Source organism: Sciurus carolinensis, chromosome 1, assembly GCF_902686445.1.
Source record: "Sciurus carolinensis chromosome 1, mSciCar1.2, whole genome shotgun sequence".
Taxonomy (NCBI): Eukaryota; Metazoa; Chordata; class Mammalia; order Rodentia; family Sciuridae; genus Sciurus; species Sciurus carolinensis.
Genome location: NC_062213.1, coordinates 180530895 through 180544820, shown reverse-complemented (window position 1 = coordinate 180544820; position 13926 = coordinate 180530895). Strand labels below are relative to the sequence as shown.

The 13926-nt window shown below is 39.6% G+C and overlaps 2 protein-coding genes across 3 annotated transcripts; both read right to left on the bottom strand.

Moving 5' to 3' along the window:
• Positions 1-835: 835 nt before the first annotated feature.
• On the bottom strand, positions 836-10345 carry Mycbp (MYC binding protein). Of its 2 annotated transcripts, none has more exons than XM_047518657.1 (5): positions 10214-10345; positions 9948-10020; positions 6287-6335; positions 5923-6052; positions 836-2656 (listed from the first exon to the last, which is right to left on the bottom strand). In XM_047518657.1, the coding sequence occupies exons 1-5, from the start codon at positions 10295-10297 to the stop codon at positions 2633-2635; spliced, it is 360 nt and encodes a 119-aa protein (XP_047374613.1). In that variant the 5' UTR covers positions 10298-10345; the 3' UTR covers positions 836-2632. The 2 variants fall into 2 exon arrangements, with proteins under 2 accessions (XP_047374613.1, XP_047374608.1); XM_047518652.1 differs by lacking the exon at positions 836-2656 and adding an exon at positions 3313-4552.
• Positions 10346-11486: 1141 nt separating this feature from the next.
• Positions 11487-13133, bottom strand: Gja9 (gap junction protein alpha 9). Its single transcript, XM_047518557.1, has one exon. The coding sequence runs from the start codon at positions 13106-13108 to the stop codon at positions 11567-11569; it is 1542 nt and encodes a 513-aa protein (XP_047374513.1). The 5' UTR covers positions 13109-13133; the 3' UTR covers positions 11487-11566.
• Positions 13134-13926: the final 793 nt, after the last annotated feature.

Sequence of the window (13926 nt, the reverse complement as noted above, 5' to 3'; positions counted from 1 at the left end):
CCAGCCGCCACTCGGGAGCAGCAAGGTAGGTGGTGCCCGTCACGTGCCCGGAATCACCTGACTCCCAGCAGCGGAGGGGGGAGGAGGAGTCACGAGGAGGACGGCCCGGCCGCGCCTCTCGCCAGGCTCGGTCCCTCTGCCCTGGGCCCAGCCGGCACGCACCTTGGTGCTGCCCTGCACGCACAGTGTTCCTCACAGTTTCTCTACCTTCTTCGGAGCTGTCGAGAGCACCGCATAGGGAGATGCTCTCTAGGCTTTGGGGGAAGAACTGATTATCCTCCTCCAGTTGTGCTCGCCGAACCTACGTTTACTGATGCCTGTGACGTCCTGAGTATCTAACAACGGGCTTGAAACTGGAACCGACTTGGACCCTGCCTGCCCTCAAAACTGCTTGAAGATTAAGAGAGATCGGATCTCTGCGTAAGTAGCCTTCGCAAGAGATATTGTGCGGAAATGCCATAGGCACAGATGAAATGCTGGAGAATTGGCGTCTGAGCAGGTCTAGATGGATGGATGCAGTTGGGGCGTGCAGAGGTATAAAGGAGCCAGCTAGAAGGCAAAGTCTCAACCAAGACAGTCATGGGTGGGTGTGATAGCTTGATTTAGCAGGTAGTTGGACCGTGAAAGGAAAGCAAATGCAACCAAGGTAGACCATCATTCTTCAGCAAATAGCTGATAGTGAATACTGCTACTACTTCAAACTCAGCAGGACTCAAATTCCCTGTCCTTCCCACATGGTCAAACTTTATTTCTCCAGGAATTCCATGACCCTGTAAAATGTTGCATCTTCTCTGACCCCTTCAAATTAGAGACCAAAGGAAAGAATAACGGAAGCACACTAAAGCAAATGTTGGTTACCAAATATGTTTGAGAAAAATACAAGAATTTTTGCTTTTCAGTCTCTAGAAGGAAATTTGACAACAGAATCCTCTTAAAGTACAGCCATATACGTTTTATAAAAAGGTTAGGGTGGTGGTCCTGATCTTCCAAGGAGACTGATTTTTTTATTATGAAGGCAAAGTACACTTCATACAGGTCTAGGATTTGGTTATGTGTGAACCTAGAAGTTAAAGGTAGGACATCCTTAGAGGTCATTCTAACCCAACCTTTCACCTAAAAGAATCAACTCTATAGTGTGTCTGACTGGTAAACGATGCAGAATGCACCTAACTAGTCTTCGGTATCCAGGGAGGATTGCTTCCAACACTGCCCACCACAGGGATTCATGGATGCTCAAGTCCCTTACATAAAATGGCCTAGTTGTATATAACCTTCTCACATCCTCCTTCCATATACTCTGTAGCATCCCTACATACTTATAATACCTAACAATGCAAATACTACCCAAATAGTAGTTGTATTGTTTGGGAATAATGACAAGACACAAAAATGTGTACATATTCAGTACAGAAACCATTTTTTTCCCAAATATTCTCAGTCCACTGTTGGTTGAATCCATGGATGCAGAACCCATGGACTATATTCCAAAGAAGGAGAGCTCACTTTCTCAAAAGGTAGCTTATTCCATTGTGGTAGAGTTTTGCTTAAAACTTTCTTATTCAAGTCAGTAATCACACCCTGAAGCCTATAATGGAACACAATAGAATCATGTTTTCCTAATAGCCCTTCAGATATTAAACTGCAGTCTTCATTACCCACCAAGAGGGTCTTTTCTATTCCATACTAAACATCTTAAGTTCCCTCAACTATTCCTTCTATGGAACGGTTCCATAGAACTTTCTGTAATGATAGAAATGTTCTGAATTTGTTCTATATGGTAGCCACTGGCCACATGTGGATTGAGCATTAGAACCATTGCCTGTGTGACAAAGGAACTGATTTTTATTTAATTTTAATCACCACATGCAGCTAGTAGCTACCATATTGAACAACAGACTCATATTTTCAAATCCCCTTTCCCTATGGTTGTTCTTCCTTTAAATGCATTCAAACTTATCAACATCCTTCCAATGTCTGGCACCTACAGAGCAGTACTAACCAATACAACCTTCAGGATAACTATTTAGCACCTGGACAATATTCCTAATGCTTTCCAGAATGGAAATTTTTTTTAAAGTATCCGTGGAATATAAAGTCGTTCACACTGACAATCACTGGAACTAGTACTTTGTTAACAATCTTATTTTCTAAACTAATATAACTGCATTTTTAACCTAAATATAAGACTTGATATTTCAGCTTTTGGTTTAGGTCCAGCAGTTTGGGTACTTCCAGATTGATAATCATTTTAAGATTTGTTCCAGTATTGTCTACCCAACCAGCCCTTGTGGCACTTACAGATTTAGCACTACTACCACCTGATCTGTATGTAACCCTTTTGCAGTTTTCAAGGCACTTGTTTTACATCCACAATATTTAATTTGATCTTTACAGCAACCTTCTGAGGAAGGCAAGATGTGAAATCTATATTTTATAGATAAGCCAGCTGAAGCATAGCAGGACTGAAGAGATCCATTTTCTGATCCATTAAGTATCTTCTTATACACAGTCTTCACCCAAATCCTTGATAGAAATGTTGAAGAGGCTCTCCAGAAGCCAGGCTGACCCCAGATTCTGAAACATCACTGGCTGGTACTGCAGTTTAAGCAGGTCATTTCCACCTAAGGTGTGATTATCCAACCTCTATGTTGCCATTCTGTCCAAAGGGATGGTACAAGAGAGTGTCACTGATTTATTGACATAAATGTTAATACTAAAAAAAAAAAAAAAAGAGGGTTTGCTGCCAGAAGAAAAAAAAAAAATCATACTTGTCTATATCCACAAAGGGACTGCCATATCAACTGCTTCAAGAAGCCAAGTCCTCCCTCTCTTCCAAAATCCCCATGGGGCCATGTTTTATTATTCTTACAGTTCTTAGCACATCCTAACCCACCTTGTAATTGTTTCTGTACATGTCTTATAAACTACTTCAAATCATTCATTTTTATCTCATCCAGCACTTAGCCCACTGCTGTCCACATAGGAGGCACTCCAAATGGAAAAAGAGAAATCTATCCAAGTAAATATTCTTCCAGTAGTATCTGGCATGCCTCCAAAAACAAACTTGTGACTAGAAGAGACAGATCACTGCCACATTGCTGTCAACACGACTGATTAAAATGCCTGTATAATTGGCCTGGTCAGTTTTCAGCAGTTGCCAGTGTCTTTGCTAGTTAAACCAGCTTGCTTTGGATGTTTTGAACAAACAATAAAGACAGGTTCTCTAACAATAGGGATGGAATCCATGAAGTAGGAACACTTCTTTAAAATGCCAGTCTATCAGTGAGGAAAATAAGCGATCAACAAAACATCTGATTTTAAGTCTTCTAAAAGAAAGGGAAGGGGAAAGACAAACAAGAATATAGCAGTTTACCATTTACAAATCTTTCACATACATTCTCATTTGACCCTCACAACAACCCTGTGAGGTAGGCAGCACAGACATTCTTCTCATTTAACAGATGAGGAAAGTGAATCTTGGAGCAGTTAAGTGATGTGCCCAAAGGTTCTATAGTTAGCAAATAGTTTGTAATATCAATCTTTGGCCTAAAAATACAGCGCCCAACCTCTCCTCATACTTGCCCTACCTACTTCACAGGGATAATGAAGATAAAATGAATTCAGAACTAGAAAAATACTTTGAGGGAAAAAAGCACTATATAATTATACCCATCATCGCCCATGATATATGGCTCATTCCTCTTCTCACTCCAGTTTGTACATGAACCGGAATTTTATATTACTTCTGTGCTCAACTAAGCAACTAAGTAAGGCAGGGTAATTGTGTGATTATATTTAAAGTTATATAAATTACAATCAGGGTAACTGCATTATTAAGCAAATTGAAAAACAGATGGGCTACATGTGCAACTAGGACCCAATAAAGCACACAGCAAAGCAAGGCAACATTATCAGATAGGACATGATTGCATAGAAGGAAAATGTGGTGTCAGAGTTCAAACTGGCACACACACTGTTATCTAAGGCAAAGTGGTGGCAAAGAAGAGTTATTTGTTCTGCGTTATATAAATAAGATGATTCATGGGAACCCATGCAAAAGCATCTTGTCACACAGATCTCTCCAGCTGCCTAAAGAGAATATAAACACTGTCATCTTCATTGTCAAGAATGATTCTATCTATGGTCATATCCTGAACTAAACCAAGGAATACCTGCATGCTAATCTTCCTTGGCTAAAATCCAACTAGTACCATTATTCCTAATCAGACTAATAAATAGATATCTTTCAAGGTAAAGAATTAGATGGCTATATAATTTTTTTCAGAATTTACTTTGGATTCTTCTGCTTTAAGACCCAAAGCAAGTTATATTGAGTTTTTATTGGTGATTCTAAGTATATATGTGTTTATAACAGTTAAAGTGTGATAGGTGAATTCAACATATTAAAAGAGTTTTATAGCATCTGTTCAGAAAAGATTATATACTATACAAACTATTCAAGTCATACAAAACCATTTTTTCAGTGTCTTTTCAACTGAGAAGAATCCTATTCAGCACGCTTCTCCTCCTGAGGTGGTTCATACTGAGCAAGCTATGGGGCAAAGACAGAGGAGTTTAGGTGAATTTTATTCTAAATTGGGTAAAAACTTAGTAACAAAATAAAACGAGTTTATTATATTCAATTTAGTTTCTGAATCAGTTAAGTTTCTATGCTCTGCTTTCTAAGCCAGTGGTTTAAGATTTAATGCAATCAAACCTAATGAAAGCCCTTTTCACTTAAACATTTAATGTGACTGAGAAACTATAATTTCAGTTCATGACTGAACTGTTCAAATACTTGATATACAATCATCTAAACCTTCATTAAGTTACTATGCCTTATAATAAGGAACTTACTTCCTCTCCACCAAAAGTTTACTGAAATTTCCCCTAAAAACTAGAGGGAGCCAATGTGGTCATGCATGCCTGTAATCCCAGTGACCCAGGAGGCTGAGACAGGAGGATCTCAAGTTCGAGACCAGCCTCAGCAACCCAGCAAGACACTGTCCCAATATAAAAAGGGTTGGGGATGTGGCTTAGTGGTAAAGCATCTATCTCTAGGTTCAATCCCCAACATCAAAAAAAAAAAGTAAAAGGGAAAAGGTTATGTAATGAGTTTTAATATGGCTAGTCAAAAAGTAACTGACTTAAAAGATGCCAGAGTTTACTAGCACTTGCATATTGTAGAATATTAGGTAATTTAAGATGCTGCATTTTCTTTTATACTAAGTTGTGCTTCCTTAACCTGTTTAAGTTTTTTCTTCTGATTCACTGTCATAGTTGAAAAGCTAGTTAACTTCACTGTGCTTTAGTCTCCTTGCCTATAAAATGGCTGAAGTACCTGTTTTACTTATCTCAGAGTTGTTGAGATGATAAAACACATTATGAGAAATACCTAGAGTAACATAAATTGTATTATGTGATTCAGAATGTAGTAAAACCTCAAAGCTTAGAGTTGATGATTTGAAGTTTTTGCAAGTTCTTACAGGAGTTGAAACAAAGAAAAAAATATAAGCCTAGATAAAATTAAGTGCAATTTATTTCTGTAAATTTGTTAACACAGGGCCATCACATGATAGTGCAGATTATGCACTGCACAATTCTAGGAAGTACCATTCACAAACAGTGGCCCAAATTGACTTAAACTAAGAATCTTAGAACTATCCCTTTACTTAAAAGCAGCATTAACCAATGTTTCTTTTTGTTGATTCAGGTTCCCAAGAACCTCTTCTTGACCACACTTTGCTTTTTCTATTTACAGTTTGTCTTGTGATTTTTCTAGATGGGCATAAGTTTGCCTTGCATTTGATTCAGATTAATATTCACCCTCCTCCTTCCCCAGTTGTACATTTTAGTGAGGTTATGATCATATAATCACTAGAGGAAAATGTATGTTTAACATGAATTCCTTTAAAAATTTACCTTTGCTTTCAGTTTTTTATTTTCTTCTACAGTAGCTTCATATTTCTCTTTCATTTCTGCCAATTCTAAGCGGAGCAACTCTATTTCCGGATTTTCTGGGGTAGCAGCTCCTAAGTGATGCTTTAAAAAACTAATATCAATGTTAAGAATTTACTTCTTAGAGCTGAACGGAATTAATGAACTAGCCCAGAATAATCAATATCCCTGACCAGAATCAACCACCCACCAATATTTACCCAGATATCATCATCAAAAAACAGAAAGGAACCTTTTCAATAAACAAAAGTATTTTAAAGGTTATTATGTATGGGAAAAGTAAGAAAATAATAAGGCCTTTTTCTGACTTCAAAGATGAAAAGGATACTCCAAAGCACTATTAGGTTTCTCTGGTTCTTCATATAAGGCTACCAACACTGCAAATCAAAAAGCAGAAAAAGCAACAATTAAAGTCTTAAATTTGAATGGCAGAAATTGTGTTCCAGATCTCAGTAAATACTAAGTGCTAAGCACATTGCTAAGACTGTCCATACAGTGGTGAACAAGACAAAGGTCCCTGCTCCCAACTAATTTACTGTTCAGTGCAAAAGGTAGGCAAGGAATTAAGACAAGAGTATCAAGCAGCAATGCTGAGTAGTGGGTTTGTTAGCACACTGAAAGAATCAGGCATCAGACAAGGAAGGCTCTCTAAGGGAAGGATAGACCTAAGACCTAGCAATGAGTGTTTCAGATAAAATGTGAAGACCCAGGGACAAGAAATCAACATATTGAGGAACTGACATTTCAAGTACAGCTGGATGGAGTTACGGGTAATGTGGCTGGAAAGGTGGTCAGGGGCTAGACTACAGAGGATCAGGTAAGTTTAGTTGGACTTTAGTGACAGAATCTACTTCAGTGGAAGACTGAATAATCACAGGAAAAACAACAGTTAAGAGGCTGATGTGGTAATTCATTTAAAAAAGAGAGTGACCTGCACTAGATAGAAGTATGGGGAAAAAAGAAATGTAAGAAAAATTTAGGAGAGAGTAAGGCTATAGTAATTACTGGAAGAAGCTTTCATTTCAGAATGTTCAAGAATGAAGTATCATACACAACATGCTAATAACCACCAACCAAAAACTGCCAGTAATCAACATGCTCAAATCAGCATTAAAATATATACTACAGTGGTTTCATACCTAATAGCTCACATGATTACTACCTTGATCATCTTGTATTGCATGAATACCTCCTGGAATTCTATATTCAGAAAATAATCTCTGTAACCCAGTGGTTAACTGTTTTGTGAATGGAACCCTTTGAAAAATCTGATAAAAGTATAAAACCTAACTACATACAAAAAAAAAAATGTGCCTATCTAGACTCCATAAGTCCTGTTCTAAACCAATTTATATATCTCTTTTAATTTTTAGAGCCTTATTAATTTAAAATGACAGTATGAAAAATTCAATGTGCCACTACTTTTAACATCACTGAAATACACTGTATTTTTTGAGAAATTAGTATTTTTACACTACTGTCCTCTTGGCTTCTCGCTCTCCTTTCATTGTCTTTTACAGTACTCTTAATTCCTCTATTTATTACCTTTTTCTTTAAATTACATGCTCAAACCTGTTTCTTCTTCCATTCATTTCCACTGATCTCTGTTGAATTCCTAATTTTACAAGACATGAATATCAGTGCTCCTACCCTTCCCCATTTCTTCTCCCACCCCATTTCCTTCAGTTTCTAAATTTCTGTCAGTGATATTTACAAGGTTGATAAGTGCAAAATGTAATGTAAATGCTAAGTTCCCTGTATTTTCTGTGGATGAACACACAGCCTTCTAGTCAGACACGTCTATACCAAATCATCATCCCCTTTTTGCCTTAGCAGCCAGGATTTTTTTTTAAGAGATGAATATAGTGCTCAAAATATCTAAAATGCCTCTTCTTCTAAATGATTTTCTTATAGTGTTTTAATGTTATAAGCAGTTTCAAAACCTCTTGGAAATAGCTGGATAAAAAAATATAAATTTGAGGAAAGCATGTATGTTTAAAGCTGAAAATAAATTTTTACATAAATCTTGCCAATAGATACTGTGTTTTCTGATGTTATGTAGAAGACTGGCTATCTAAGGAGATTGAGGGGTTACATTTCTGTGGATGTGAACAAGGGAAAAGAAGCCTCCAGGGGTCTATCTATGAAGGAAAATCGTTGTATGGTCTAAGGCTGTGCATCTTCTCTATAGTTGATTATCTTCTACAACTGTCACTTTTCTGCCTTTTACCATCTGTCTTTCACTCTCTTTAGCCACCCTGGCCTCCATGTACAGTTTCAATATTCTTTATCCAAAATGCTTGGGACCAAACACGTGATTTTTTCAGATTTTGGAATACTTTCATATATATAGTAAGCTATTTGGGGGATAGGACCCAAGATTAAACACAAAATTCATTTATACTTCATGCACACCTTGTATACATAGCCTGAAAGTATGTATATACATATCACATGCAGTCAGGTGTGGAATTTTCCATTTGCAGTATCAAGTCGGTGTTCAAATATGTTTAAATCTTGTAACATTTTTAATTTTAGATATTCTGATTAGAGATGCTCCCTGTATTTCCTGGAACTCTTGACAACACACTTATTTCATTCACATCTCTGCTCTAGAGTTACTTCATAAGAAAGACCTTTCCCGCACCACCTTGTGTAAAATGGCACACAAATCCTACCCTTCTAACATCTTCTAACCTTACATCACCTTACATCACCCTTACATCTTCTAACCTTGGTAACAGTTTTAAGTTATTATACCACCACTAGCTGACACTATGTATTTCTTGATTATGTCTCCCCAACTAGGATGCAAGCTCATGAGGGCAGGGACTATTTTTTTCCCACTGCTGTCTCCCCAGCGTCTAGAACAGATACCTATTAAATGAAAAAAGAGACTGTATAGGGGTTTCTTGAGGAATGAAATTCCAAGCATCTGTGATACAACACTGCACGATGTTTTCCAAGTATTTCCTTAGTATTTGCTGAAAGTAATTTGCAAAGACACAGGGAAACCACTATCTGAACCAAAGCAGGTAGCAATTCAAAACTGCCAACATATCCATGCATGGGAATGAAAAGGCCTGCTTTCTGCCAGACCTAGGAGTTCTCCCAGAATTTTCCCCTAAACTTTATTTCTGTGCAAAATGCAGAAATTATTACCCAGTCATGTCTTATTTTCACATGGATCCATGCCTGCATCCCTGCCAGCAATTCCATTCAACATCTTTGAAAATCCCAATGAGCTGAGTAGTGTATATAGCAGGCAATTCAAATTACAGCTGAGCTAATGAAGTAAGCAATACTCTACTACCTCTTGGAATCCTGCGGTTTCAAGCACCTTCCTTGTCTACTTAGATCTTGAACCCAAGGAAGAAAGAGATGTAACAGTGTAACAGTAAACTTCCATTTTTAAAAGTGTAAACAATATAACCATTTATGAAGTGTCCTCAAGTTCTTTAAACTGCATTTCCACTTTAAATATGAAATTTACAGAAAGTAGAAATTGCTATAGACTAGGAAATAGGGGGTTGAAAAGCCACAGCCAAATTGTCTTATGAGTCGCTTACTTCGGGAGTAAGGCTACTTTATAGCCCACTTTCAAATCTGCTAACGCTTCCTGTTGCCCTTTGCACGGGGTAAAATGTTTCTTAAGATTCTGAGGACTCTGCAAACTCCATAAAGCGGAAGGAATTGAGATCTCAAGGTCTTTAATAAACATGCTCACTGCGGCTGCTCAAGGCAAAGCAACGGAAGTTGGAGAGACTTTGCAACAGCTGCAAGAGTTTCACTCCCGGCGCTGAGAGCGATAGCGTGAACTAGGTTATCCCACCGGGCAGCGTCTGGAAGCCAGCGTGAGCCGGTTCCCCTGATTATCAAGCCCACCTCGCTGGACCCTGGACAGGCCCCACCAGTTCCGCCTCCCTCCCCACCGCATGGCCCGTCAGGGGCGCCGAGGGCACGAGGAACCCTCTCCTAGCCATGCTTACCTTTGGTCAGCGTGTCCAGCACCCCAGACTTCTCCAAGTACCTCCGGAACTGCTCGCGCTTCGAGTCGGCGGCCTGAGGAGACACCGCGGGTCAGTGACCGGAGCCCGGGGGCCAGAGCAGGAAGAAGGCGCTTGGAGTCCGGCAACCCCACCTCCGCCTCGCTGCCTCAGGCCCCCAAACCTGCGCGCGCCCCCATCTCCCACCCGGAGCCGACCAGCGGCTGGCTACCTCCCGCACTCCCCCAGCCACGCCGCGCCCCCCTCACTTTGTAATGGGCCATAGTGACAGCGGCCGCGGCGTAGCTGGCGCCGGAGACCGTGGCTGGCGGGCTCGGAGGAGCACTGCTCATGCGCGGAGGGGCGCGCGCGCTTGCGCACTTGCAAATCACGGGCTGGGATCGCCGGGGTGTGGCCTGTTTTCATGACGACCAGGACGCTCAGCATCCCCAGGCGCCTACTGAACTGAGAGAGACTGCGTACGCCCGCCCCTCTGGCTGTCGGAGCAGCGCCTTTTCTTCCTCTTCCGGTCTCCGGGGCGGTTCGGTTGCTTAGCGAAGAGGCACGGGTTTGGCAACTCCGTGTTAGTGTCCAGGTGGAGTCTGGAGTGGGCGTGGCGTCCGGGTGCAGGGTCTGCGTGGTCCTGGAACTTAAGACTCTTGCAGGATAGATGGCCCGACTTGTAGTGGGCGCGCCCTTCCCACCTAGGTCCTTGAAGCGGTGGTGACCCATGTGTGCTGAACTTTTTGGCTGTCATCTGGAAAAATAACGCACGACTGAAGCAGGACGACTCTTGGATTAACAATGGTTTGAGATGAGTATTTCAAATCGTATGTTTTGGCTCCAGCTTTTATATTTTGGAGTCTCCTTGTTTTGTGGCTGACTTGAAATAACTCTGGAGGATCTGCACTATCGTGTGAATAAAACCTTTTGAGCGCTTACTGTGTGCCAGGTACAGTGCGTTTTAAACGTAGGTTTTTTTTTTTAATTATTTTAATACAACATCTCTGTAGGTTAAGTTATGTTAGTAAAATGACAGGTTACGTGACCAGTGAATAGGAGTGCCAAGAAAGACTCCAATCCAGAATGTGAATCCGATGCTATGAACTGGTGAGAAAAAGTCTTGCATCTTTTTCAAGATTTTATTTACTAGATAGCAACATTATGGTTATATTCAACGGACATCAGTTTGCAGTTTATAAGGAAATGAAGTTATTAAGTCTCTCGGCAAACAAAATTAACCAAGTATCCAAAATAAAGGATTAGTAACTAAAAGGAGGAATTACACAGATCAAGAACAATTTTCTAAGGCTGTGAGAAAACCTGGTCCCAAACCATTTAGGATGGAATCAGAGCATGTGATTTTCCCCAAATCAGTTTCACACATTTTTAAGGGAGGTTAAAAATTAAATCCTAATTTGGCTACCCTACATCTTTGAATTTTGAACTTCCCCTTCACGGTTCAGAATTAGAACTTTTTTCCATTTATGAAATGAGTTTGCAGTTGTCTATCTTAACAGCTGGTCTTTAGAACTACCCTTATCTACTTTCTCCATGTTCCATCACCACTGGGTTACTACTTTAATGGTAAAATATGCAGAATACCTAAAAGCAACAACAGTTCATATCTGAAGGTCTGTTGGAATCCGCCTACCAATGAAGTTGTTTGTCAAGGACAATAAATGATGTGGAGGACAATCTGTGGAATTGTTGCATGTTCTAATAAACTTTGACTCAAAGGACCACTCTCTCGAAGAATCAGAAGTGTTTGGAATGTCAGCTGGTTGGAAGTCTACCTGTGGAAGAGGAAGGTTTCGGATGGTGCCCTCTCTGAACTGGCCCTGATCACCTATAGGAGGTGACCCTTGGTTTGAATCTTCTGCAGAGTGACCCCAGGTAGCACTAAGCCACCGAGGTTTCCAAGTGCAGGAGCCTGCTGCCAAGGAGAAAGTTGTGTGGGGTGACTGTCCCATGTGGTTGTCTGTATCCATAACAATACCTGGAATAGAACAGTGATCTCTAGAATAATGGTTCTTTTTGCTATCTTTGCTGTCAACCTCTCTTTTTTCCTGTAAGTGGTTACCATTAACTTCTTTTCCAAATATTTTATGAGCATCTTTGTTATTATTTGAACTGATGTGTTGAGGGTGACTACAAGTAGTACTAAGTGTGTACATCCCATTAGTTTCCTGTTCATCCAAAATGCTTTTCTCATCATTTATATCATGATTGTCAGGATCTGCCTGAAATACAGAAGATGAATTTAAACTCGGGTATGTTACTCTCTGCGTTTGCTTTTCCACTAACAGATTATAATCAGGCGCAGAAGGGAGTCGCTTCAGTGAGTTTGCTGATGTGCTCTGATATTTGGCTAGACTTTGTTTTGACTTGTTTGCACAGAATTCATTGTGTTCATTCCTCAGTTTATATTGTCCCAAGAGCCCTCTTTTAATCTTTTTAAAACCTAGGTGGAAAATTTCTAGAATGTTTAAGAAAAGTGAAACAGTGGCTATGGATTGCATAAAAAATAGAAATATTGTCTTTTCTGTTGGTCTTGAGACAAAACAATCAATTATATTTGGACATGGATGACCATGGCATTTAAATAGAGGCTCTAAGTGAAATCCATATAAAAGGTACTGTCCAATCATGAAACCAACTTCAACCACAGAGCGAGTGAAAATGTGTATCACATAAGTGCAAAGCAAGGTTCCTCTGAGCGGAGCTTTGTTTAGTTTCCTTTGTTCCAGCTGACAGAGCTCTAGCTCCAATTTCCTCTGATTCGAAGGTATTTCAAACTCTAGCCCATCCAGTTCTCTCCTTAACTGAGCTTTCATCCTCTCCCTCTCTTTCTCTAGAACTCTCAGTCGATATAAAGCATGGCCCATGTAGACCAGAGATGGTGAAGACACAAATATCACCTGCAGAACCCAGTATCTAATGAGGGAGATAGGAAAGGCCTGGTCATAGCATACATTTCTGCAACCCGGTTGTTGTGTATTGCAGATGAAGCCAGACTGCTCATCATTCCAGACATCTTCAGCTGCTACGCCCAGAACAAGCATTCGAAATATGAATAATATGGTGAGCCAGATCTTTCCAATCATGGTGGAGTGAATGTGGACTTCCTCCAGAATACCTCCAAGGAGATTCCAGTCCCCCATGCTTATTTATTCAGCCAACTGAGCTCTGAACCCCATCAAATAGGAGGCAGATAAATTCTTCCATTCTGAAGGGAACACTGTTTCTTAAAGCAAACCTATGGCCAAAATATGAACAAATCGTCACTCTTTCCATGTGCTGATTGTTTTACTTTTTTCCCTAGGTAGCAGTAATAATCTACCACAAAGACCATATTTTAGATTTGAGGAATTCAAAATAGCTTAAGTTTATGTTTAGACATTACAGTGCAAAAAAAAAAAAAAAAAAAAAAAAAGATACCTAGAGGAGACATGTATATATTCACTATTATGAATAGAATTGTTAGGCTAGTAATGTAGCTCAGTGGTAGAATGTGTGCCTAACATGCATGAGCCTCTGGGTTCAATCCCCAGCACCAAAAAATAAATAAAAAATAAAAAGAATTCTGAGTTTCCCTATCATAAGTCATCTTACTAGGCTGAAGTATACTGTTTAATTTTCTTAAACTGGGAATTCTTACAGAGGTTCCTAAAAATGCTGACTTGGTCTTACAAACAAACCTATTAAGATTATTTTATGTAAGAGTTTATAACCAAAGTAAGTGATTTTAAATTTTCATTTATACACAGGGAAAATGAATGTACTTCATTTGACAATTCAATAAAATACAGCATTTAATAAAACCAGAGAAAATTAATCTGACTTTTACTATAGGAATTTAGATTAGTGTTTTGTTTTGGTTTGGTTTGGTTTTGTGTTTTGTCCTGTTTTGTTTTGTTTTGTTTTTGTTTGTGGTGCGGGGGATTGAACCGAGGGCCTCACCCATGCCAGGCAGACATTC